The sequence below is a fragment of the Nilaparvata lugens genome, chromosome 2 (assembly GCF_014356525.2).
Source record: "Nilaparvata lugens isolate BPH chromosome 2, ASM1435652v1, whole genome shotgun sequence".
Classification (NCBI taxonomy): Eukaryota; Metazoa; Arthropoda; class Insecta; order Hemiptera; family Delphacidae; genus Nilaparvata; species Nilaparvata lugens.
Genome location: NC_052505.1, coordinates 64,855,427 through 64,881,603, shown reverse-complemented (window position 1 = coordinate 64,881,603; position 26,177 = coordinate 64,855,427). Strand labels below are relative to the sequence as shown.

The window sequence follows — 26,177 nt, the reverse complement described above, 5'->3', positions numbered from 1 at the left end:
AACTACGAATATATATTTTTTGTCAAAATCCCTTCTTGTGCTTTATTTGAATGAGTAACAAGTATTTGATTTGCATGCAGCATTAGGGTAGAAGAATAATTACTATAAGCGATAATCCCACATTTCATCCCTTATCATCTCAATCGAGTGATTAAGATACCTCCTACAATAAACAGTTAACAAATACAGAAAAGTTTACACGTTTAATACACAAGTAGCCGAAACTAAAACAGATTGAGAGTTGGAGTTTGAATCAATGAATTTTAAGCTACAGCTCTGAGTTATCCCTTCTTGTCTGTTCTGTTTTTCAGAAAAATATTCCAATATTGCGAATAGTATGATATTGATTTGTGTAATGATAATGTCATGATATTTTTTGTCATAGTCATTTAATATCATCTGTTTTACATGCATGGAATCAAGCCGGTAAATAGCTGATTGTAGAACAAATAAACATATGATTCTCATTACAGCATACTATACTGTATTGAAATCATATGTTTTCTTTACAGTCGAGTATGTTTCTCAGTTCCGGAATAGGAACAGCAACACTGTTGCAAAAACCCGCCATTTAGCGCTCCAGGTGGAAGTTTTGTCAACTACAATCAAGAAATTCCTGATTCGAAATTTGGAAACTAGGTTATGTTTACAGAATGCTTGTAGTAACGTCAGCACAAGCAGGTAATGTTTTATATTTCTCAAATATTCTTCTTTAGATTATTATGATAATAAATAGTGTACGTTACTTGGACGTGAATGTCTTTTGCAGTGCTCGAATGAATAGTGCTCGGCTAACGCCTCGACTAGAAGCATCACTCTCGCCTGCAAAAGTTCCCTTCCCATCCTTGTTACGTAAAATACTATTCTTCAAGCTATAGATTCATGAGAAATGATCATACAGAATAAAAAATTTAAGTATACTTGCAGATGCTCATTCTCCAAGATTAAATTCAGCGATGCATATTTCTGAGAGAATGATCGGTGGGAATTCGCAACGGATATAATGGACCTCTATATTCTACAGATGTTTGAGAAATTCATTTAAGAGAATATTTCTTTTAAAGGGAGTACCCTTCCTTTCCGGTTGGCAGATGCGTTAAAATTAGCAGAAGCTCAACTGAACAGATGCTTCTTCAGAAGAGAAAAAATGTACTAGGATATCCCCATGATGAGTTCATGATAATCTGTGAGACTGCAACAGAAGATTGAAGTCTACCCATATACCTTTTTAAATTAAGAATCTGATGGAGACTTCGGATGTGAATATTATTAATAATAATGTACACTTATCTAAAAATTAATGTACAGAGTTCCATTGTAGAAGTTGGAGATACATGAAAGCAAATTTTGTGAGGATGATTCCAACCTGGCCGGCAGACTGCGTGAATCATAAGAGAGATAATGTGGAAAGTAAATTGATTTATAAATTCATGTGAGTTACGAACCAAAAAGATTGATTCAAGATTGAAATTAGTGAGATTATTATTATACTTTTTTCCGAGTGTTCTGTGCTCGATTATTACTCATAATTTTAGTTATAGCAAAAATTCAAGACTTGTAAGAAAATGCAGAGCGTATTTCAATGTGATTTACGTATAAGAAAATAAAGAAAAAAATGTTTTACTGTTTGTAAATGTATTCTTGGAATATTGAAGAGTTCCAAGAAAACTTTATTTCAGTTGAATCACCAAATCTTTTATCTGATCAAAATTTCAATAATTATTATTGATTGACTCCAACTCTGGTGATGTTACCCTATATCAATATCAGTTCTACTCATTGCTGCTGTTGTTGAAATCATGATTATTCTGTGGTTAGATTTTGTTGTGATGTGATATTCTTCTGATATCAAGAAATTCATCAAATAATAATAATTGGTAGTGAAGGCTCAGATATATAGACTGTCTTAAGCTGGGTTTACACCAAAGTTATTAACAAAATGTTAACAACTTAATCTTTATAGATTCTATTAGATTGAACGGAACTTGACAAACACATATGTTCATCACGTGTATGATAAGATATGTTCGATCTAATAGATTCTATAAGGATTAAGTTATTAACATTTTGCTATTAACTTTGGTTTAAACGCAGCTTAAGATGCACTTGGTGTGAACTCAATAACAGGAACTGTAGCTTGGAATGCAAGATTAATTATAATATATGTTGTAGTATGGAGAGAATACATTTTTACTATTATTATCCTTGTTGACATTCCGAATGAAAAATTTGTATTAGGCCTAATGGATCCTAGGCCGTCACATGAGAGATAAAAATAAAAATGAAACTGAAAATAAGAAATTTAACACAGATATTCGATTTGGAACACCGTGTTTGACGTTCAAGCTGTGACATTATCAACCAATTGTGCCCTGTTTACAACGGCCTACCACGTCATATGCCTACTTTGAGGGTGGATTACAAATACCGTGACGTGGGTAAAATGGAGAAATGAGTTAAATCCGTCGACCCATTTATATTATTGAAACAAACGCTTTCACAATCCTTCTTCATAGGACTAGAATAATCTTGTAGAAGCTCATGATTTAGTTCATTCTTTCCTCCACTAATAATAACATTTGATATTGAAGTTTCTTGTGATGAGCAAATCTCGTGGAACATGGGAAATCCAAACTAAACTCAAACACACAAACTAAACTCACTAGACGTCAAAAACGTCAATCATGAGACAGAAATTCTAGATTTTTATAGAACAGGAAAATAACCCATTCAATAATCATTCAATAAATGAGTTCAGTTAACCTTTGAGAAGTTTTCACTGCTTCTAAATAACAATGCCAACTGTTACTAGAAAATAAATGAAATAACATATTGTTGGAAATAGAGGAAAGGAATGCAAAAATGTCATACCATAGAAAAGTTTATGGCCATTTACACGAGAATCCATTATTGATTTCAACCACTTGAAATGACGTCATTGCATTGAAATCATCAGTTTCATTCTTTGTTTGACATTAGATGACGTAATTTTACGATGGTTGGATTTTTGAGTAACTGGCTATCATATTCTGTAAGATCAGCTTACTTCAAGCTTGAAATACTATCAGTAACAAAATGAATACTATTTTTTCTCATAATCTTATTAGATGGTTAATTGAGACTATATGACTCACCGACGTGCGAGGATGACTGCAACTCAGAATCTGAAATGAAACAAACAAATATGTTTAATAAGAACTAGAAAAATATAAACAAACATGATTCCTGTCAAAGGAGAGCATACTGCTATGAGCAGGCCAAATGGATGTCAGCCAAAATAAATCCTGCTTTGAAAAATAATAATTCAAAATAGAGTGTTGACGGGGAAAGTTGTGAGTTACAATATTGCACAACATCACGTGTTGCAGAACCATTGACCGCAATTTTACTTGAGATCCAGACTGATAATTTGCAACTTTATTCTTCATCACTCCAATGCGAATTTTTTAAATCATATTAGCATTCGGAAAACACAATTACGGTAAGTTTAGTTTCTATCAAGATTAAGTTGCGTTATCATGAGAGTATGATTCTAGCTGTGGAAGGATGAAGGGACTCAACAACTGCCAATGTGTAATCATGATAAAATATTGGATATAAATGTAAACGTTTTGAATAGTAAATGTTTATTATGATGAAAATCAGTAGTAAGAATCTTGTAGAGGAAATTTGAAGTATTTAGAACTAGTGAACGGTAAGATGAATGATCTTGGTATTATTATCATTATTATGAAAAAGGGAAAACATTATATTTGGATTTCGGCTGGACCGAGGGTGAATTTATAAAGGATTTTGGTAATTATCATTAAAAATTGTAACACAGGGAAAAGCTGTTCACACACTAGTCATGCATAACAAATTTATTATATAGCATACTTATAGATCTTAATATATAGCATGCTTATTTTCGTGTAAACAACCACGAAGATTGATAAATATTGAAATAATGATAATGAATAATGTATCTACTCCACTATTCAACTATTTATTCGGTTTTCTTGTTGAATTCCAACTATGGTCAAGAACAGGAAATTGCTAGAAACTGGAAAGTAGAAACAAATACAATATTCCAAATAAGCTAGGATGAACGATGGAATAATTGGAAATACCCTGTCCAATAGAAGATTAGACAAATGTTTTGGATGAAGAGTGTGAGAATCCTTTTTGGAAATTAATAATTTTCTACTAGTACTTCAAGACTTCATATAATTGGTTTATCTTTCAATACTTATAAGAAGATTGGCAGCACTTATTATTTTTGGACCTTCCTGCAGGCAATTAAGAGATAATTACTAAATACAATGAATTTCGGATAATCCTCCTAATACTATGTGAATTTTCGATCGCTACTTGAATTGGTGGTGGAATTGCTAATCATCCAAATGTCAAATTTTGTTTGTTGACTTTCCGACAAAGCACCATTATTGGAGTTGAATCTCACACGAAGGCAGCAGCAGGTAATCTAGCGTGCAATCAATTGCAATGTGATTATACACCATGGAAACGTATAGCAGGCAACACACTTCTGGTCAACAGTATTTACGTTACCATGGCTACCATAAAGGTAGAATAAAATCTATTAATCAGTTGAGGCTAGCCAACACCAAAGGCGCTCAAAAATAAGTGAGTTTCTCTTATCGATTGTAGCGGCAACCTTGAAACTCAGGCGTTTGGCCTCAGCAATGAACTTTTCTTTTTTCAAATTGACATTGAAAAGCCATTCTGCCACACACACAATCGGCAGTGATCGAGGTGGAATATTCTAGCAAATGATAACACCTGAAACGAGACTAGCTTTTCATTGTTGCTCTCAAATGACTGATTTCTCATTCAATGCCTGACGATTTTTGCGTCTCAATTTTTCTGCACAATACAAATGAAGGTAAATTTGAGGCCATTACTAAAAGCCAAAGACCTTCTATTCGAAATTATATAATGCTAGCTTCCCATTTGGAAAGAGTGTCATGCCAATTCGCCTTATTGACAGCTCTATCAATTGAAATGTAATCATCTATTATATGAAGCTCTATAGTACACCAGTTGAAATGATCAGTCTATTATAATGTGAAGGTAACTATTATAAAGGATGAGAATCAAATGAACGATACTTATTGTATCAGTTATCAAGTCACACAAACCAAACTGTTCCAATTTAGGTTTATTGAAGATTGTGTTGACTACAAAAGAGTATGAGCACACTAGTAAACATGAAAGACTCGCAAGAGACGGATATGGTACATTGAATCATTCCTTTGATATTCATTCGGAGTTTACACATAGCTCCATTAATCATTTGTATATTCGATCAAAATCCATGAAAATCCAATATCCAAAATCCAAATACGTTTTCAATGTTCCAACCAAAATACTAATACATTTTCAAATCCAACCAAATGTCAGAATAATAAATATTTATAGTTTAGTCAACATTATTTCAATACCATAGTTCCATTGAATTCAATTGAAATTCACTCAAAGTATTGAACATTGTTTGTTTATAATCTGATATTGTTTGAATAAACAATATAATTCATATCAATTATGAATAGGTTCCGAATCAACATTTTTGTTCTTCTAGTTGCGTAATGTTCACATGCATAGAGCATATAAGAATAATGTAGAACCTACGAGGAAAAGAAACAAAATAAACATTGCATAAGAGTACGAAGAAATGCTCTGTTGGAACGGAAGTAATGTTTGGAAATTTGGTTGCACCAGTGGAAGGAGGATGGAAGTGTGATGGGGTGGGGTGGGGTGGGTGTTTCACAGATGAGTTGCAGTCGTTTGAGTGTGATGCGATTTGTGTTTGGTGGCGCGATTTGTGTTTAGTGGCGCGATTTTTCCGTCGCAAATCACTTCTGGTAATTGCAGCGCGAGAAAGGTTACTCGGTGACCTCAATATCTCGACCACTCTGGTCACGGGCATTGGCATATTCTCAAACTTTGAAAATAAATTAGAAAAAGAAGCCAACGTCATGCGATTAACTGGACATAACTGAATGTTGGCGGAGGCTGCAGTTTCAGTACATAAAACCACAGTCAATAAAATGAAATTGTTATAGATACAGAAATTGACAAAAACCAGCAGTAAACACAGGAAAAGCTAGGGGGAGAAGATCAAAGGAGAGCAATCTACTAGATAGATGCATAGCAGATAGTCCTGTACTATAGATAATAGAGAATATGAAAAAAGAGTGATAAAAATTGTATAATACTAGGGGTTGGAGATCAAAGCAGAATAATCTAAGACTAGGTGCCGGTTCTACAAAACCTGGTTGAATTTCAATCGTGATTAATTTCACGAGAACCAATCACAGAAGCCGCCTTCTTTTCTTAAAAAGCCTTCTCTGATTGGTTCTCGTGAAATAAATCACGATTAAAATTTTACCGGCTTTTGTGCAACCGGGCCTAAGAATATGTTGAATTGATGACACGAATCATGAGAATTATAATCAATTATTTCATCATATAATTAGAAAATTCGTGGAAATCTATTGTTAAACTAATAATGAGTTTTAATTTTATTCATCTGTATGCATTCAAAATCGACTCGTGGCAAAAAACTGAGGAAACCAATATTAAATAACTGTAAAGGTAGGCTAATAATTTGTAATTTAATGGAATGAGGAATTTGTGATATTTTGTTAAAACTTGAAAAATCAGATGGATTCCTGGATATTTAAAATTTTATTTGCAGAAACAAAATATATTTTTATCTGAGTGATGCTTCAATTTACTCGTTCTTTGTGGATCTATGATTTTAACATCTCATCCCACTACCATTGAGAGTTACCTACTGGGTAATCTAAGTTTCACTACAGTTACTGTTGCTGGTGAGATATTGTGATATCTATCCATAATGAAAAAACTGGGCTGTTGTCAAAAATATCACTTATTCATTTTTATTTCACACCTACAAATATATGAATATCACACCTACAATATTTCAAAGTTTTTAATTTCTCAGACTGAAGATGACACCATTGATTTTGAAACATGTTTGTGATTTTTAAATAAGTGATATTTTTGACAACAACCCATTGTTTTCACAAAGTAAGTTCCAATCCTTGATTTCAATAATTTCCTGTTATGCTGATACCATTAAATTACCCCGGAAATATACAATAAAGGGGAAGTTCTTGTGTGCATAATACAAACATTGACGTTTTCCTTGCATTGTTAAATCTGGAAAATCCGGATATTGTTACAACTGCAAAATGATTGAAAACTGCATCTCGAGTTTCTCATGATCATAATTCCTAGTTTGACTTATTTAAGTTTATCTAAAGTTTCTCATCTGACAAGACCGATGGCAAAAATGATATCAAAGGTTAATATGAATTATTGCAATATGAAAATGAGCAAAAAAAAAATGAAGTTGAATGAATTTATGAATCAATCAATGATAATAGTGGAATTAAAATACAATAAATATCTTGTTAACAAAAACATTAAATGAAAAAACAATAAACCGATATGCAAATAATAAGAGAATGATATCTGATCATTTAAAATAGTTTCCATTAAATGAAAGATTGTTTTCAATAACAAATCCAAAGTCTCAAAAGACGCTATTGAAAATTTGAAATATATAGCCTGTTACATTTTAATCAAGATTGAATTCAACGAGAACCAATCAGAGTAGGGTTTTCTGAGAAGAAGGCTTCTCTGATTGAATCTCGTGGCATTTAATCGGGATTGAAAGTTATCATACTTTTGTGCAACCGGGTGACAGTTACAACATTGGTGTAGTTACAACTATCCTATTTGTGATTGGCTGGGAGTTTGTATTTGTTTTTCCTCACTTGTAAGCGGTCCTTAATTATTTGTGCCTGTCACTTTGCCTTTGGTACCGATATTGTCAGTTTAGATTTTGTTTGTAGCCGTTCCAAATGTGATTTGGCAGTCGTGGTAGTCTTCACTGTTACCACTGTGTGTCTGTGCACTCTCTGCAGAGCTTCACTCCTCTTTTCTACTATATCTATATAAAATCTAAAGTGTGATTCACTTCAATCTGTCAGCCTGGTTTGAATAAGAAGCGTTAGTGTTACTCATAAGGATTTCTGACAGTAAAATATATACTGTACTGTACTACAGTCAAACTAAACTCAAAGACAAGATTTGGCAGAGCCAAAGTGCCGTATTGTGTAGTCTGGGCAGTTATCACAAATAGCTATACGCAACATGTCACTGCCAACTGGCATCCCAGCTTCCAATTTTGAAACTAAATCACGTAGCATCTCACTTTTACACGTTATCCCCATCCAAAATACAAGAAGCTCCTCTCACTCTCTCAAAATATCTGTCTAGACATAAAACAAAACTGAAGACTGGCGTGGTCTTGTGACTCTCTCTTTGTTGTTCCAGAAATCTATTTTATTGTTTGGACCGATTATTTTTAACAGGGGCTTGGTGCTTGGTGCTTGGCGCTTCACTATGTTGATTTCAACAATATATCAAAATATTTAATTTGTAATGCTGCATTCAAGAGTCCCCATCCAAAATTTTTCTCAATATGAATTCTAATTTTTAGAGAGACTGTAGAGCTCAACAAGTCTAGATTATAAATTCCAAAAAACACGGAATAAAACAGCTAAAACTTCAACCGTAAGTACTGTATCATTCCAGCATCTTATTCAAGTTCTTCATATATTTCATTAAAGTATATGGAGATCTCTGAAGCCCTAAAAAGTATAAAGTTATCAAATTTTGATGAGAGACTCTACCTTTCTAATGTGAGTTGGTGATGAATACTCAAAACTAGTTTCAGGTTTACGATAAAGAATTTTTCATTGTATCTCAAAAAACTTGAAAGCTATTATCTTCAAAATACTTATGATTATCCCTTGTTTGATTCTTAAAAATGTTACATGTTCCAAGTCAAGTATTTTCATGGAGTTTATTGTGTATCATTCAAACTCATTCTAAATACAGTACTTCATATTCAATATTCAAATTCAAAATTGAAAATTTAGTGAGTGAATAGTACAGTAATAACAGGGGAATTATTGTATTATATTCTTTAAAAAATTGTAAATTTTTTGTTTAGTCAGCGTAGGAAAGTAGGAAAGGTATCCCCTTACACTGAGCACTTACTATCCTTCCTTACATTCAACTTAACTTGACACCAGTCTTCCTGATTGCCTTCTTGTAGGCTACAGTAGTTGGACCATTAGTTGTCATGTAGCGTGATATATTCTGTAGCTGTAGCAGAAGCAGAATGTAATCTGTACAGTGATTATTCAGTCCTGCAGCGTTTCAAAGCCTCTGCTGCTGCTTGCTAAATAAATCATTACAATAATCATTATTACGGTTCAAGGCCCGGAACTATTACCTGCACATAGAGTGACTGAGCCAAAGTCTTCCTCAAACAGCGTTCAACAACCAATAGTAAATCTAACCGTGACTTAAATGTTTTATGAGATTCCTATTGACAGGAGTCGAACCCGCTCTAACATTGGGCAAGCTTGTTAGTGTAGATAGCTTCTTCCTTCTCCTTGATTCTATTATGAGATTGGAAATTGTTTATGACATGTGCAAGGCTGAATAAATTCATACATAATTCTAATGGGTTATCAACTATTACTATCACAAATAAATTCCAAAAAATCAAGTTACTTCAACAGTTAATTTGATTCAACTTTCAGATTCAATTAGCCATGCCAAGTAAGATTTAACTCCTCCTCCTCAACTTTCTGTTTCCTCTTCCAACTCCTCTTGAACTTCTTTTGAATGATTTTTGTATTCTTTCTCTCACCTTTTCTTCTTTCTTCTTCTCCCTCAACTTCTTGTCCTCTTGAGCTCTTTCATGTGCTCTTATCCCATTCTCTTCTTCTCCTTGCCTTTCTCAATTTTCCATTTTCATTTTCTTCATCATCATCTTTTTATTTTTCTCCCTTTTTGCTCTTCTTCTTCTCCTTATTAATTTACCCCTCTCTCATCTCACCTTCAATCTTCTCTCTTTCTCATTTTCCACACCTTCACTCTTCCCCTTTCCAAACACAACACGATTTTCGAAGATAGGAGCAAATAATGAATAAAAAGTTCGAGTCTGGAGATGAACTTTTTGACACCTGACGACTCCGATCACCATCTTCTGATTAGTAAATAACTCGAAATGCAGAACTCTGCCAATAGGTGGCAACACCTGTTCGATGACAAATTTACTCTCTCCTCTCTTCTGATTGGGCAACAGATTGAAATGTATAGAACTGCAAACTCACCCAATAGATGGAACCACTTGTTGGGTGACAAATTTAAAAGAATTCTAGACTCTGCCTACTCTCTCCTCATTGGGCGGGCAACTGTTTGTTATAGTAATCTAACTTGAATTTCTGTCAGTAGACGGCAGTAAATGATGGGTAGGCAATATTTTCAACTCCCACCCTCCAACCACCAACACTAATGATTACATTTGAGAAACATTATCGTATACAGCAATAAAGACAGCAATGACAATATCGTGTCCAGAATCTCTTGGATGTGTATATTCTTGAAGCATAATCATGCCTTGGAATTTATGTACAGTATAATAAGAATTGGGTATATTGTTGAAATAGGAATAATTTGGTGTAGATATATTTATGATCATGTATGTTCCGGTTATCGTATATACAGTACATGTTGAATTTCCAATATATTACAAATGAAACAAGTGTATTAATTTATTAAAGTCCTTCACAACCTTTACTAGCCATTACAAATAGCTAGTAAGACCATCAATATGATCAAATAACAAAGATGTGGATAATATTAATAACGTGCATCAAAAGGAATAATGGAATTATTTCAACAATATTAGCTCGGGTCAGATAAACATAGTCTATGTTTAGGAATATTTTGAGTTCGTATCAAATGGAATGTGTGAGATTATAATAGAATTCAATATAATTTATTTGCATAAATACATACATGGAGACAACAGGTTAAACACTTATATGTCTCCTTGAAACATTATAACATCCTTCATTCAAAAATTAGATTTAAAACAAATAATTAGCTAAAAATAAAACAAAATAAGAACAAAATGAATTGAATAACAAAAAAAGCGTCAAAAAATATGGGGTATATTGTAAAAAAAATCTTATATTTATTGGTGAAAACCTTCCAAGAGATAAGATGAGAGGTGGAAAAATATGCACTTGAAATATCACTTAAATATCTTACATGGGCACAAACCATGTAATACAGAACAAAGAATCATGTGGGCACTGAGAAGAAAAAATGTCATAAAAAAAAGAAAACTGTCATACGGAAACCTGGCCACAAATAGCTATTCTAAATTAAGCCCTTCAGAGTGTTGCGGAATCTCCCACGAGAGCACCCAAAGACGTCTAGGCGCCCAGAAAAGAGATTGAAAAGCCCCTGGATTCTATTAATTGGAGAGTTATAATGACTTTCTGTTCTGGAGCGTGTTACAAGAAAAGAAAATGAAGAGCGACGAGCTATGGATGAAATGTAGATATTAAGTTTAGAAAGTAAATAAGTAGAATCTATTTCATTGTTTAGTAAATTGTAAAGGAAAATAAGGGATTTGACATCTCTCCTTGATTTCAATGTTTCAATTCCAAATATACACCTCAGCGTAACAGTTGGGAAATCAAATGGACAGTAGACAGTAAAGTTCTTGTAATACATAATATATCACAGAAATTTGTTTTGTAAACACTCCAGAATGAGAATTTGGCCACTGCAATATGGACTCCAGATCTCAGCGGCACATTCTAGGAGATTTCAAACTAGTGACTTGTATAAGAATAAGAGAGGGGCATGTTTCACTAAATGGTGAGCATGTCCTTAAGATGAAACCCATCTGCTGATTAGCCCTACTGCATATGAAGTCCACATGACAATTAAAAGTAAAATCACTGGTAAACACTACACCGAGATCCTTGAAAGTTTTCATCTCTTCCAAAGGGGTGCCACCAATATTATATATATATTTGAAAGGAGCCAACTGTCGAGTGAAACTAATAACTTTGCACTTGGATACATTTATTTTCAGTTTATTAGTTTCACACCAGATTAATAAACCATCAATTATTAATCAGTTCGAAATAATTCAATAATTAAACTATCAATTAATGTCGAATTGTGAAAGATTAAAGCAAAATATCGGGGCACCGAGCTTCGCTCGTTATTTATTTATAAACTATTGATAAACAGAACATAATTCTTTGAAATGATTGGGGAAGGACTAACAGGCACAGCCCAAAACTGTTTCTTCCCCGAATTTTGAATTATACACTATAAATAGTCCAGAAAGTACCTAGGTTATTATTATTATTAGCGTATGGCACATAATATATAGACACACACAAACATATAGGTAGGTAGTCAAAGAAAAAAATCTGGTCATGAGACCGTTGTCAGGTTAATAAGATATTGTAAATATATTAAATTTTGATGTCGAGGTTGTCAAGGTAGTGTAGTGATTGTGGAGAAGCCGAAATAAAATCATTTAAATCGCCTTGGTAGGCACGTATATTACAATTTCCGATTATGTGCTTCAGCGTCTGTCTAGCCTCTCCACAATCACAAGCAGGGGAAGGTAAACTGCCCCAGTCATTAAGAGAGGCCCCGCATCTCCCGTGGCCAGTCCTAACCCTGTTGAGGGCCGCCCATATCCGTCTTGGCAGTTCAAATCCAGCCACATTTACACCAACTGTGTACCTAAAGCAGATGCTGAGGGGGGTTTTTTCCATCCACTCTTCCTCCCAGCTTGCTCTCATGGAAAAATTTTCATCGCTCAGTTGCTCTGCCATGCGCATGGGAGGATGCCTTGACTTCAACCGATCACTCAAATCCAGAAGATCTCCATGGATTGGAAGTGCCCTGTTACTCTTTACTTTTTGTATTCAGTACCTAGGTTATGTTCCATACACTTGAATTCAGATTCAATTTTCAGTCAAAACATTTAAAAACAATATAGTTCTAACTTAGATTATTTTCAAACCAAATTGAATAACAAAATAACCCTCACTAATCACTTAAAATAAAACTGTAAAATAATGATTAACTTTGAATATTATGATATACCATCTCATTTCAGCAAATCAGATTATTTTAATCAAGTCAATTAAAATTTCTAGATTTGTTGCGAGATACGTAAGCTTATTGATTACACAGCTGATCTCCACAGGCATACGCATCTTCTGTTATCGACAGACGGCGAAGTTATCATCTGTTTTTCCAAGGATGAATTATCCTTTTCATGTCCTTCAGCGAGTTTTACCAGGGATGAGACCTAGTGCAATCGAATTTTTATATCATAAACCTACTATGTTCCAAATTCGTGAAAATCGTTAGAGCCGTTTTCGAGATCCGTTGAACATAAATAACCAGATATGAAAATATAAAAATAGCAAGATATACAGAAATTGCTCGCTTAATATGATAGGATAAGACAATAATATTTTTATTAAGTTCGCTATACTTGAAAATATATTAGCTTTCTTATTTCATTAGAGTGGAAAAAATGATTTCAATTTGATATTCTTCTAAATATAGGCAGATATACAAATTGGTGAATAGCTTTCTACATATTTAATCCATATAAGAAGGAAATAAGGTGTGCCGAGCACTATTTTTAATTCAGGCCTTTTCCCAAGTTATAATAGTAAATTTAATACGCAATAGACTAGAGCCATTATTGTAAGTGAGTTAGCGAAATAAATTATTTTCTCTCTCTATTATGAACGGCCATGACTTCGAGTTTCCCATGATAGATATTTAAAAATTGTGGCTCCGAGTCGTCGAGGAATGTAGATTATGGAATTATCTCTAAAACTTAGCCTTCCTGTCGCGACATAAAGTGCGATAAGTTGGAAAACAGCAAGCAATGAAATTATAACAAACTACCGATTTTGCAGTTACTATTTGGTCCAAAGGCTCTAGAAGCCACGTGACGATTGGTCAAATTGATTCCCTACGCCCAATAGGAGACCTGTTTCTAAATACAGTAGTGGGGATTCCCAGTCGAGAGACCAGATTACGTTTCGGAGGACACTTTTTGCTAGGAGCACTACGAGAGTAAAGATGTAGTCATTATGTTTCGCCCTTTTTGGGCAAGTTTACAAGTTTTTATAATTAGTTAATGTAGGAGCTAGTTTTATTCTTATTAAAGTTTAAATTTTCTAGTAGTGCCATGTCCTGAAAGGTTTAATTGTGTTTCTTCTTCATGTACGAATAATTGTTTCTTCAAATAACCGCTAAGGTACGTAAAATAAGGTTAAAATATAATTTAGGGAATTTAAGTAATTGAAACTTCAATCAAAGAGTATTTTATCAACAAAGCCTGTTATTTTTCAAGTTAATAATATTGATTGAGAATAATCCTTTTGATTTTATTAGTGATGGAAGATACTTATAAATTTTTTCTAAAGAAGTATAGAAAGTTTTCAGTTACGTTACATTTGAGTTATTGTTTCTGGAGATATATTATCGTAGAGTATTGCTGAAAGTCAGGAAGATAGCCTTATTGGAATGAAATTTTTAAGATTATGTTCATATTGAGTCTATGACATTTTATAATTTATATTTTTCAGACTCTGTTTTCTTATGTCATTAAGGCTTTCGAATGATTTAGTAAATTTTTATGATAGAAATCTTAATAGACGAAGAAGAAAGTTTTTCTTTTCCATGAAATTAATATTAATGAATGTTCAAATTTTAATACAATTTAAATTATTCTCTATGTGTCTACTAATTTTATTTAATTAAAGGTAAAAACTATCTACAAGATGAATCTTATAAGGCAAACATTATTTTTACCTTAAAGTGAAATTTTCAATATTTTTTTCTTTTATTGTGTTATAAAGTGTCTTGCTTTGTTTTGGTGATAAATTCATAATTCTAGTTGATACTCGTTTTTGGACTTGTATTTGTAGGTAAATCAAATCATAAACTCTGGAATGTTCATTTTTAATTAAGGTTCTGAGCAGTTTTGGGCGAATGCCCGTTATTTACACTTGGATTGCATCCTAAAGTTCATAAATAATAAATAAAATAAATGTTGGCTAGCGCACAAGTTTCCAACAATACTAGCCGAGCTACTATATGAAAAATTATATTTGATTTCGCAAACCAAACGAAAAATATCATACAAGTTAGCATCATTTCAATCTGAATTATTCCTTTTCTAAGAGTATTATATCAATTTATATAAAAGTTAACATCATAATTAATGAAGTATTCATTTTCTAAAAGCATTATATTAATTTATTACGGGTGTTTTCATAAATGTTGCATTGTATACTAATGACACTCTGGCAAGTAAATTCGTTTTAATTCAATCTTAAATTTTGAGAATGAAATCAGAACGTCAAGATAAAATCTAAATTAAATAACAGAATAAACTCCTGTTTTAGCTTTTGATGAATTGTAGGAAGAGTTAGAAATTAATGCTGTAATACATTTATTTACAGCGGTTCATGTGTGTCCCCAAACCAACTTCTTGTACTACCACCCCTTTGGTTCCGCAACTTTATGTAACACCGCTTCAAGACACCCGTTCAGACGACAGGTCTAGGGACGTAAGAGGACGTCGCCGTCAAGCCAAATTCAACCGGTAAAAGTTCACCGCCAAAAACAAGGTACTGTAACCCCGACGATAAAGCAACGTACAGACCAACGAAAGTGCAGTGTAGTGAAACAAAGGTTCATTCGAGAATGTCAATCAAAAGTGGGGATTCAAAATTATTATGAAATGGGTTATATGGGTTACTATCGACGAAACTTGGGTTCAACGGGCTTTTCTTTCTTGAGTAATTTTATGTTGAAATTAACTTGTTATTTGATGACTGATATTGTTTGGTTTTGTGACGTATTGCTATCTAAAAGGGGATAGTAATGCGCCCCCGAATCAGATGAAGAATGTCAACAAAGTAACATGAAATTGTTGTTTCTGTTGTTCGATTTTAGTTGCCAATGTTTATTGAAGCTGTTTGTATTTTTCAATTATTTCAAATTGTAGTGTTATTCTATAGTATAAACCTATTAAATCAGGCATGGCAAGATTAATTGAAGTTTTCTTGACTCTAGCCCGTTCACCTGCATGAATTAGGTATAGACTCAGGTATTTTCTAGATGTGTCGGCCTATTTCTAAATTCTAAATTTTATTCAAAATTATCTTTTTTATAATCTTTTAAAAGGTCAGGCACAAAGGGAAGGCATCAATATATTTCTCCTTTCATTAAAAATAGGAATAGGAAGGACTCTCCTTTAGAGGAAGATGACAGTTGAATATTATAGAAATTCTTCATGAATGGGATGTTACATCGATAATTGAGAAGCTCATAAAATTCCAATACAAGAGATAACCTTGAAGAGCATTTGGGCTATCCTAAATAAAGAAGAAGAAGTTTAAATAAAGAATAAGTTTTTCATATGAATGCAACAAAAAAAGGAAGTTTTATTGTCAATTTCCATTTTTGCAATTAATTAAATGATTCCATTCATATTATTACAATGGTAGTATGACCTCTTACATATTTCACATAAATTGCTGTGTCAACTGAACAGTAGAGTTTATCTCAAACATTAATCTCATTAATCGAAGATCAATTATACATTTCAGGGGTAGGCTGTTTGTTACTTTATGTTAAAACTAATAAATTCATTAATAATATGTTTTTAGGTTGGAAAACATGATTAGCTCGAATAATTGATTTCACATGAACTTTATCCTATTCATTTTGTTCCTCCCAATTGAGTATTGTTTGTCATTATATTTCCCCCATTAATAGATGATGTAAGACATGTAATGGTTGCATTCCCCTCATAATTTATGATAATTTTTCTCAATTATTGTTATTTAGTTGATTACTTCGTATCAATTCAATATTGAACAGAAAATTATGAGAAGCAAACATGTTTTGCCACTAGTTCTAGATATTTGTCACTATAGAAACATAAAATAAACTATGGAGAAGTGAGTATAAAGTTATAATGTCTACAAATCTTTGTATTTGAAATATCAGATCTTGGGAAAACATGAATTCATGATATTTTTCAATTTCTGGTGCAATATATCTCTAAGAAGTGATAAAGACAACTTTTTTAGTACCAACTTGCAGAAATAGCATAATAAAAAATGTGTTAAATCCCGAACGTGATGAAAATGGCTTGTCAGTGGCTATTATCAAATGTATATTTTAAATGGCTTGTATCTGTGATATTTTTGATATCATCATAGAGAAAAGATAGCGTAAGTTATCATGTAACAGTTGTCTCTGATATCACTGAACAACAACCATCCTAATTTTCCTATCACTGTCTTATATCACTTTTCCTATCACTGTCTGAGGTATTATATTACCTCTAATTATTTTAACAACCTTTCCATTTTCATTGCCACCGTTTATTCACATATGCATCAATCATGTCATAAAGGAAACATGACATTGATCCAAAAATTTTATTTCATGAAAGTATTATTTTTTTGAATGAATTGGAAGTTGAGTCGAGGGATTAATATTATTGCTCCACGTAAATGGTTCAAAAATTTGATTCTCAATGTGTAAGTTAAGATCATGTGATTTATCACGTTCATTAACTAAGTATTAAAGACAATATTATGTCTATTCCATGCTTCATACAAACCCTCGGGGCACCGAGCTTCGCTCGTTATTTATTTATTGACTAGCTTACCCGGCGAACTTCGCACCGCCAAAAAGTTAATGTATCTCATGTCACACTTGACTTTATTTGGTGAATCATGAAATTTATCTGAAAATCAATATTTTTATTTACATCCCAATACTGACTTCCTATGTGCTTAAAACTACCGTTTTAATACCAGTAAACAATGTTATCACAGAGTGACATGTTTATTATAGCTGGTAAGTTTAGATGCTAAATCATATTATCACAACATGATCTTGAATAATGATAATTTTCCCGTTCTACGTTAGCTGCTCGGCCGGCGATTTCGAAAACATAGGTTTGTAAAATGGGTTAATATATAATTATTATTAGCCCCCCTATTAAAATTTCTGGTCAGAAACCATCCCCAATATTCACACAACATATTCCCAAAGTTTCATGCCGTTCTGTCAAGTAGTTTTGGAGTCTATAGGGAACAAACAAAGTAACAAACTAACACACAAACAGACATTCATTTATATATATATATTTATATAGATAAACAGGATTCTTCAAAATGATTGGGGAAGGACTAACATGCACAGCCCAAAACTGTTTATTCCCCGAATTTTGATTTACACACCATAAATAGTCCAAAAAGTAGGTTATGTTTCAATTTCTGGTGCAATATATCTCTAAGAAGTGATAAAGACAACTTTTTTAGTACCAACTTGCAGAAATAGCATAATAAAAAATGTGTTAAATCCCGAACGTGATGAAAATGGCTTGTCAGTGGCTATTATCAAATGTATATTTTAAATGGCTTGTATCTGTGATATTTTTGATATCATCATAGAGAAAAGATAGCGTAAGTTATCATGTAACAGTTGTCTCTGATATCACTGAACAACAACCATCCTAATTTTCCTATCACTGTTTTATATCACTTTTCCTATCACTGTCTGAGGTATTATATTACCTCTAATTTTAACAACCTTTCCATTTTCATTGCCACCGTTTATTCACATATGCATCAATCATGTCATAAAGGAAACATGACATTGATCCAAAAATTTTATTTCATGAAAGTATTATTTTTTTGAATGAATTGGAAGTTGAGTCGAGGGATTAATATTATTGCTCCACGTAAATGGTTCAAAAATTTGATTCTCAATGTGTAAGTTAAGATCATGTGATTTATCACGTTCATTAACTAAGTATTAAAGACAATATTATGTCTATTCCATGCTTCATACAAACCCTCGGGGCACCGAGCTTCGCTCGTTATTTATTTATTGACTAGCTTACCCGGCGAACTTCGCACCGCCAAAAAGTTAATGTATCTCATGTCACACTTGACTTTATTTGGTGAATCATGAAATTTATCTGAAAATCAATATTTTTATTTACATCCCAATACTGACTTCCTATGTGCTTAAAACTACCGTTTTAATACCAGTAAACAATGTTATCACAGAGTGACATGTTTATTATAGCTGGTAAGTTTAGATGCTAAATCATATTATCACAACATGATCTTGAATAATGATAATTTTCCCGTTCTACGTTAGCTGCTCGGCCGGCGATTTCGAAAACATAGGTTTGTAAAATGGGTTAATATATAATTATTATTAGCCCCCCTATTAAAATTTCTGGTCAGAAACCATCCCCAATATTCACACAACATATTCCCAAAGTTTCATGCCGTTCTGTCAAGTAGTTTTGGAGTCTATAGGGAACAAACAAAGTAACAAACTAACACACAAACAGACATTCATTTATATATATATATTTATATAGATAAACAGGATTCTTCAAAATGATTGGGGAAGGACTAACATGCACAGCCCAAAACTGTTTATTCCCCGAATTTTGATTTACACACCATAAATAGTCCAAAAAGTAGGTTATGTTCCAACTACTAGTGAACTACTAGTAGTTCTGTGTACAGTAGACCTCATACAGTATTCTCATCAACAAGTACCTGATTGGAACTATAGACCTTATAGAAATACATCAATGGACTGGCTTCTCCACACATCTGTGTAATCCACTTGTCAGCTGATTTATGATGAATAATTCTATAGTCTGATTTTTACTCTAATATTGGCGTATTAGGCCAGTCAATAAAGGTTTTTTCGATCCGAAAATAAAATAGAAGCTGAATCTCTTACCATCGATAGAACCCGCCCAGAGGGTCATTCTCCCAAAAGTTCCAAGAAATCACCTTGGAGCTTTCCCCCTAGCACCCCTCAAAGTTGAAAAATGCAGGTAATCACGGAAAATCAATTATCTCTGTAACCATTGATCGGAAACAGTTCTATTACATGTCATTCGATTCCTCACATCATTGACTACAATATTAGTTATATTCGTTTTTTCAATAAACCTTGCAGTTTTCTTGATAAAATAATATATATATGTAAAAAATTAGGGGGTTTGTGATTTGATTTTTTTTCTTCGATTAACTTCAAAGCAAGTAGTTTTAAAGAAAAATGAGCCAAATATTTAATGTAGCCACTCTCATTGCGAATCCATTAATGTATATTGTTATGTATTTGCGATTCAATTTGACGCCGTGGAAGGGGAAACAGTCGACGCGGTACTCTGGCCTCTATGGCTGACTCTCTTAGCCATAGTAAACAGCAAACAGGAAATCAATTATCTCTGTAACCATTGATCGGAAAAAATTTATCATATATCATTCGATTCGTTAAATTAGGGACTACAATATTAGTCATTTTCATTTCCTCAATAAATCAAACAGTTTCCTTGATAAAATAATATATATGTATAAAAATTTAGGGGTTTTTCGATTTGATTTTTTTGTTTTCTCCGATTAACTTCCAAGCAAGTAATTTTAAAGGAAATAAGACGAATAATTAATGTAGCCACTTTCATTGCGAATTCATTGATTATATTGTTATGTATTTGCGATTCAAGTTGACGCTGTGTGAGGGGAAACAGCACAATTTAAAAAGGAACATACCTGTCAAATTTCATGAAAATCTATTACCGCGTTTCGCCGTAAATGCGCAACATTATACCGCAATCCTCACTTCGCTCGGTCAATAATATGTAAACAAAATATATGGAGGATAAGGAGGATTCTTGCTTCAATGATACTCATCACAGAGCAGTTAACAAGATTGCTTAAAATTCGAAAATTATCAAACACTCAAGACCCAAGGTTTTTCAACTGGTGCAAGATTTGTTCAATAACAACAAATTGAATAATTTCTCATTGAAAAATAATAACTTATTTGTTGTGGAAATCAAAAAGCAGTCTAATGACGACGGAATCCCCTTCTCTAAATCTATTGATGGTTATCAATTTCAATGCCGGCTAAGAGATATATTACTTCATTTACTTCAATCACATGCACTTTAATACATTGTTATTGGTACGTAGCACCGCCTCTATGACATGTTCTCATAGGTTGATAGCAAACAGGCTCAATTTTGTTGATTTTTTGCATGTCCATTTGAATTTTAACTCAAGGCAAAAACATTCACACAATCGTGGGTCGTGGCAGATCCAGAATTAAGTTGAAGAGTTGATGGGGGGGGGGGGGAATGAAGAGGTTGAGGTTTATTTGAAAAATATTATTTTACTTTTATCATCCTATTATTCCGTATGAACTGAATATCCAAGGGGAGCCCTCTACCTCTTCAACTTCACCCATATCTGGATCCGTAACTACAGACATATTTTGACCCTATTTCAGCGGATAATTCCGATCAAACAGCGAAATAATGTCTGCTTGTTTATTTGTGTCTCCAAACAGCAGGTGGAGTTTGTATATTGAGCAATGCTTGAGGCCGCTGGCTATTTTCGGATGTCTGCACAAAAGAAGCTGATCTCCTCTGTCGCTCAATAAAATGGCCACTTGAGTTTATTTGTGAGGAGAAGACGGCAACGGCAGCTTTCTCGCTGAATGACTGACAGAGAGTTTTGTTTATCCGACAATAAGTGCTTCCTAAAACACTATTTATCTACACTTTTGCCAAGCATCAAATTAGCTCACATCGAATTAATTACGTCTATCTTCAAGTTTTTTTCTAGAAAGATCACACCACGAAGCCAGTCGCCAGCACACAATATTGAAGACAATTTCCGGTGATTTATCTCAGAGATTCTATAATTAATCATAATTTCAGAATAATTCATCATGTAATTTATAATTATAACAAATATCATCAATCAAAGCAATTCTACTCAACTTTGACTGTGAAATACATGAAGCTCTGAATGCTACAAAGCAATGTTCACAGTACAAACTAAATAGAGTAGACGGTAGAACATTAACGTGTATAATTATTCTAGTACGGCAGGGTATACTGGATTATGTTAATGTATTCACATTCTTCCAAATATATTGGAATTTTTGGCTCAGTTGCTCAGTGAATTTAACCTTTGGGAAATAAAGTCAGATTCGTTGATTGGTCCACCGAATAAATGCCTTCCGTTTAATGCTTTTCATGTCAAAATTTAATGTCATTAAAAACTGATAAGTGTCATCCATCGAGACCGAAATCTACACCGCAACCCACTCGTTCTGATCCCACCTTCAGTCAACCACACAAGATTAATTTTTTCCCTATGTACTTTCAATGCTATCTTGTTATACGTATAATCAAAAAGGACGAAGGAGTAAGTCAATTATGTTGAACAAAAAACTCGATCTGGTTAATAGTTCAAAAAAATATGTGTTGAGAATTTGAAGTTGATTGATGAAAGTATTAGAAAGTTATCGTCGAACATGCTCATAAAATCGTTAGAGCCGTTATCGAAATCCGTTGGACATAAATAAACATATAAATAACCAAATATATTTATATAGGAATCGCTCGCTCAATACTTAATACCGGGGCACAGAGCTTCGCTCGTCATTTTTATTTATTGATAAACAGAACACAATCCTCTATAATGATCGTGTTTATATTTTACAGCCGGCTATACGTCAGCTTATGAATTTCGGGGATGCGATATTTTGATTTTCTACAGAATCACTCGCTCACTTTTTACTATCCATAGACGACTAAAGTCTCAGCTGTTTCAGCCAAGGATGAATTATCCTTTTAATGTCGTTCAGCGAGTTTTCCCAAGGATGAGTCCTAGTGCAATCGAATTATTATATCATAAACCTACTATGTTTCAGATTTCGTGAAAATCGTTAGAGCCGTTTTGGAGATCCGTTCAACATAAATAGCCAGATATAATAATAACCAGGTATAAATATACAGAAATTGCTCGCTAGGATAGTGAATTGGCTTTTGGTCTGCAGACCAAGGTCTTGATGGGAATCACATAAATAATTTTTCAATTTTCATCTCGAGTCCTACATCTGTTTGACGATAACATGTGATTGTTTGAGGTATTATTTATCTGAAAGGATCATGTCTTGAGAATCAATTATAGGCTGTTTCAGTCCGGGCAGTTTGAACATAGTTTTATTTTCTAGATTGATCTTGTAAGGAAAGGTAATAGAGCTATTTTGATCAGTCATCTTGTAAAGTTTCATTTTATATTCATTTTTTATTTATTTAACATCAAGAGTGATTGCCAATCGCTGGCCAGAGGACCAGGGATCTTAAGAGGTAGGATATTAAGGAAAAAATGGTTTTAGTTCACTCCAATTTTCAATTTTATTGAGCGGCCACAGACAGTAGCTTTAGCGAAGAGCATAGTTTTCAATATATATTTTGTTTGCAATTTCATTTTTAGTTTCAATAATAATTAAGGTTTGAGCCTTTCTGTTTCTTATTTGGATATCTGTATTAATATCATTTTATTTATTAGTAACCTTGAAATTAATTGAGTATTTATCCCCTTTTACATTGTAGTCCATTACACGTATCAAATCCATTAGTTTATAGTTTTCCATACATTACAATATTTTAAAGATTTGGCCAGTTCCCAGGATATCCAATCAAATTCAACGTAAAGTGATGTCATTCAACGGAAGACAAATATTGGGTGGACCAATCAACGAATCTGACTTCATTTCCCAAAGGTTAAATTCACTGAGCAACTGAGCCAAAAATTTCAATATTTATTTATTAATTCGTGGACAGAATATATAAATATAAATATATTTGGAAGAATGTGATCATACATTAACATAATCCAGTAGGGTATACAGATGTATTTTATTTTGTGAATAAAGATTCATTTGAACTGATTTGAGAGTTCTAACATGACATTCCTCTACATAGACTATTTATTATTAGTATGAGCATAGTCTTCCACTATGAATGAGTATAGATAAGTATTTTCCTGTATAATGTGATATTAGTGAGTCAAGATAATACTTCATTGTATGTGATTGATCTTTATTAATAAATCCTGATGAATGGTGTGCAATCTTTTACTAGACTTGGATGTCAAAATTCCATAATAAACATTTTTCGTCATTAGCAGCAAGAGCAAACGTAAAACACAAGAAACCGCTAGATAAATCTAGAAAGCCACCAATTTTCAAGGCAGGACATCCGACAACCTGCCAAGTCACCCGTCCTACCACAACCTAAGTGCAGCTGTTAATATTGCAAATAATACGACAAAGTCGCAGCCATTAACATCGTTTGTCCAGTTCTAACCGACTAGCTGGCGATAGGAGAAGTAGATATTGCTTGAAAATAGACCGGCTACTCCATGGTTTGGCATTATTCATGTCGAATATTTTTTCATTTACATGGAGGAGGCTTTGTTTTTTGTACCATGGCCGTGATACACAATATTTGAGAACGACTCGCCGACTATATATATATGGCCTACAACTATATATTGTTATGGTCAGCTGATCCGTCAGACTTGGATGACGAAAATACAGTACTGTAAATGTTTATTTTTAGAAGAAAATTGAGTGGGCATCTAAAATAGTACTTAGTCTTATTTACGTGTTTGAAATCCGTTTAAAATAAATTCTATTTATTTTCTACGTAGCTTAATTTTGTGTCTTTTTTTATTAATAATCCACTTTATGTTTACAACGTGAAATGTTAGTGGGGAATTCTTAGTGAATAAGATAATAGAATACAAAAACATGGTCCAAAATGTAGCAATTAACAATTATTACAAATTGAGAATAAGGGAATTACCTGCAACTATTATTATTTGTGTGTGAAATGAATGTTGTTAATTTTCCTCGCTTCCAAAATTGCTATTGATTCAAAGACATTATACGGATTTCATTTTTCAACAATGAATGAAAGACTTTCTCAATGACGTACATTGACAACAGAAACAGAATTCATCGAATAATCACAACTATTTATTCAATTTATTGTTATTGTTCGTCGTTACTCAAGTCTTCGGAGTTCAGACCAATGATTTATAACACTAATCAAAGAGTTACAGAATTTACCAAATAAAGTCAAAGTCTTCGAAGATAAACTATGAATTGACATTGGTGACTTTTACTGTCAAATAAATGTAATTACTTGATTCAAATATGTATATTTTATCAAATGTAAATATTTTCACTATAATGTCAATAGTTTATATTCTCTTCTCTTATGAAATATTTTACCAGACAAAATATTATACTGTATGATCCTTGGAGATGTAGAACTAATTGACAGTGATAACTGTCAACAGTACAACATAATTTGAATATTAAGATGAATATCTATTTAAAAAAAATTTAAAGTGTCTAGAGAAGTGAGAGTGCATAAAATAGTAATTGTGATTTTTATAATAATTTTATGGATACATGCATTCCAATTTGATGACTCAGATATACTGAGAAGATGGAAATCCGTCACAAGTAATTGACCGAGCGAAGTGAGGTCTAAGATCCAAGTCGACGGTTTGGCATTTCTCAAACGTTTAAATGTTTATATGTTGCGCATTTACGGCGAAACGCGGTAATAGATTTTCATGAAATTTGACAGGTTTGCTCCTTTTTAAATTGCGCATCGACGTATATACAAGGTTTTTGAAAATTTTGCATTTCAAGGATAGTATAAAAGGAAAAAGGAGCCTCCTTCTTACGCCAATATTAGAGTAAAAATGAGACTATAGAATAATTATTCATCATAAATCAGCTGTCCAGTGGATTAAAAAACGCATGTCATGACGCATGCAATTCAATATATCAATGCAACTTGGTAAAAAATCAGCAGCTGTGCAGACTATAAATTGCATGCCTCGTTGCATGCCTCATTGAATGCAATTTTTATGCACTATTGAATAGGATGCAGAGAGCTTATGAAAGCTTGTCTGGGCGCTTCTTCTTCTGGTTTTCTCGCTCTAAATTTCGGAAATAAAAGCGTTATTTATGATAATTATATTAATACGTTTGAAATTATAATAATATGTTAATTATGATAATTAAATCTTGTGTAAGCATGATCTGATCAAAAAAATAGTTGGTCTATCAGTGTGGATGTGCATAATATGGGTTGGGACGTCGTTCAGTTATAAATGTTATTTATTCTATTGATAAAATTTTTGTTCATTATTTGTTATTATATTCTTCAATTTTTTTTTTAGTATTGGAATTTTGAATTCTCAATTTGTTTTATTTTTGCTTTTTTCATAAATATTTGAAATCTTTGTATTTTTCATTTTTGAATTGGGTGGTAT

The 26,177-nt window shown here is 32.9% G+C and overlaps 1 protein-coding gene across 4 annotated transcripts in view; it reads right to left on the bottom strand.

The window, feature by feature from the left end:
• The window catches only part of LOC111047722 (serum factor response D), a 282,522-nt gene that overhangs the window by 74,273 nt on the left and 182,072 nt on the right, over positions 1–26,177 (bottom strand). For all 4 annotated transcript variants that reach the window (XM_039422459.1, XM_039422461.1, XM_039422462.1 and 1 more), the window contains one exon: positions 3,135–3,164. In XM_039422459.1, the coding sequence (XP_039278393.1) occupies positions 3,135–3,164 (30 nt within the window). The remainder of the gene's footprint in view (positions 1–3,134; positions 3,165–26,177) is intronic.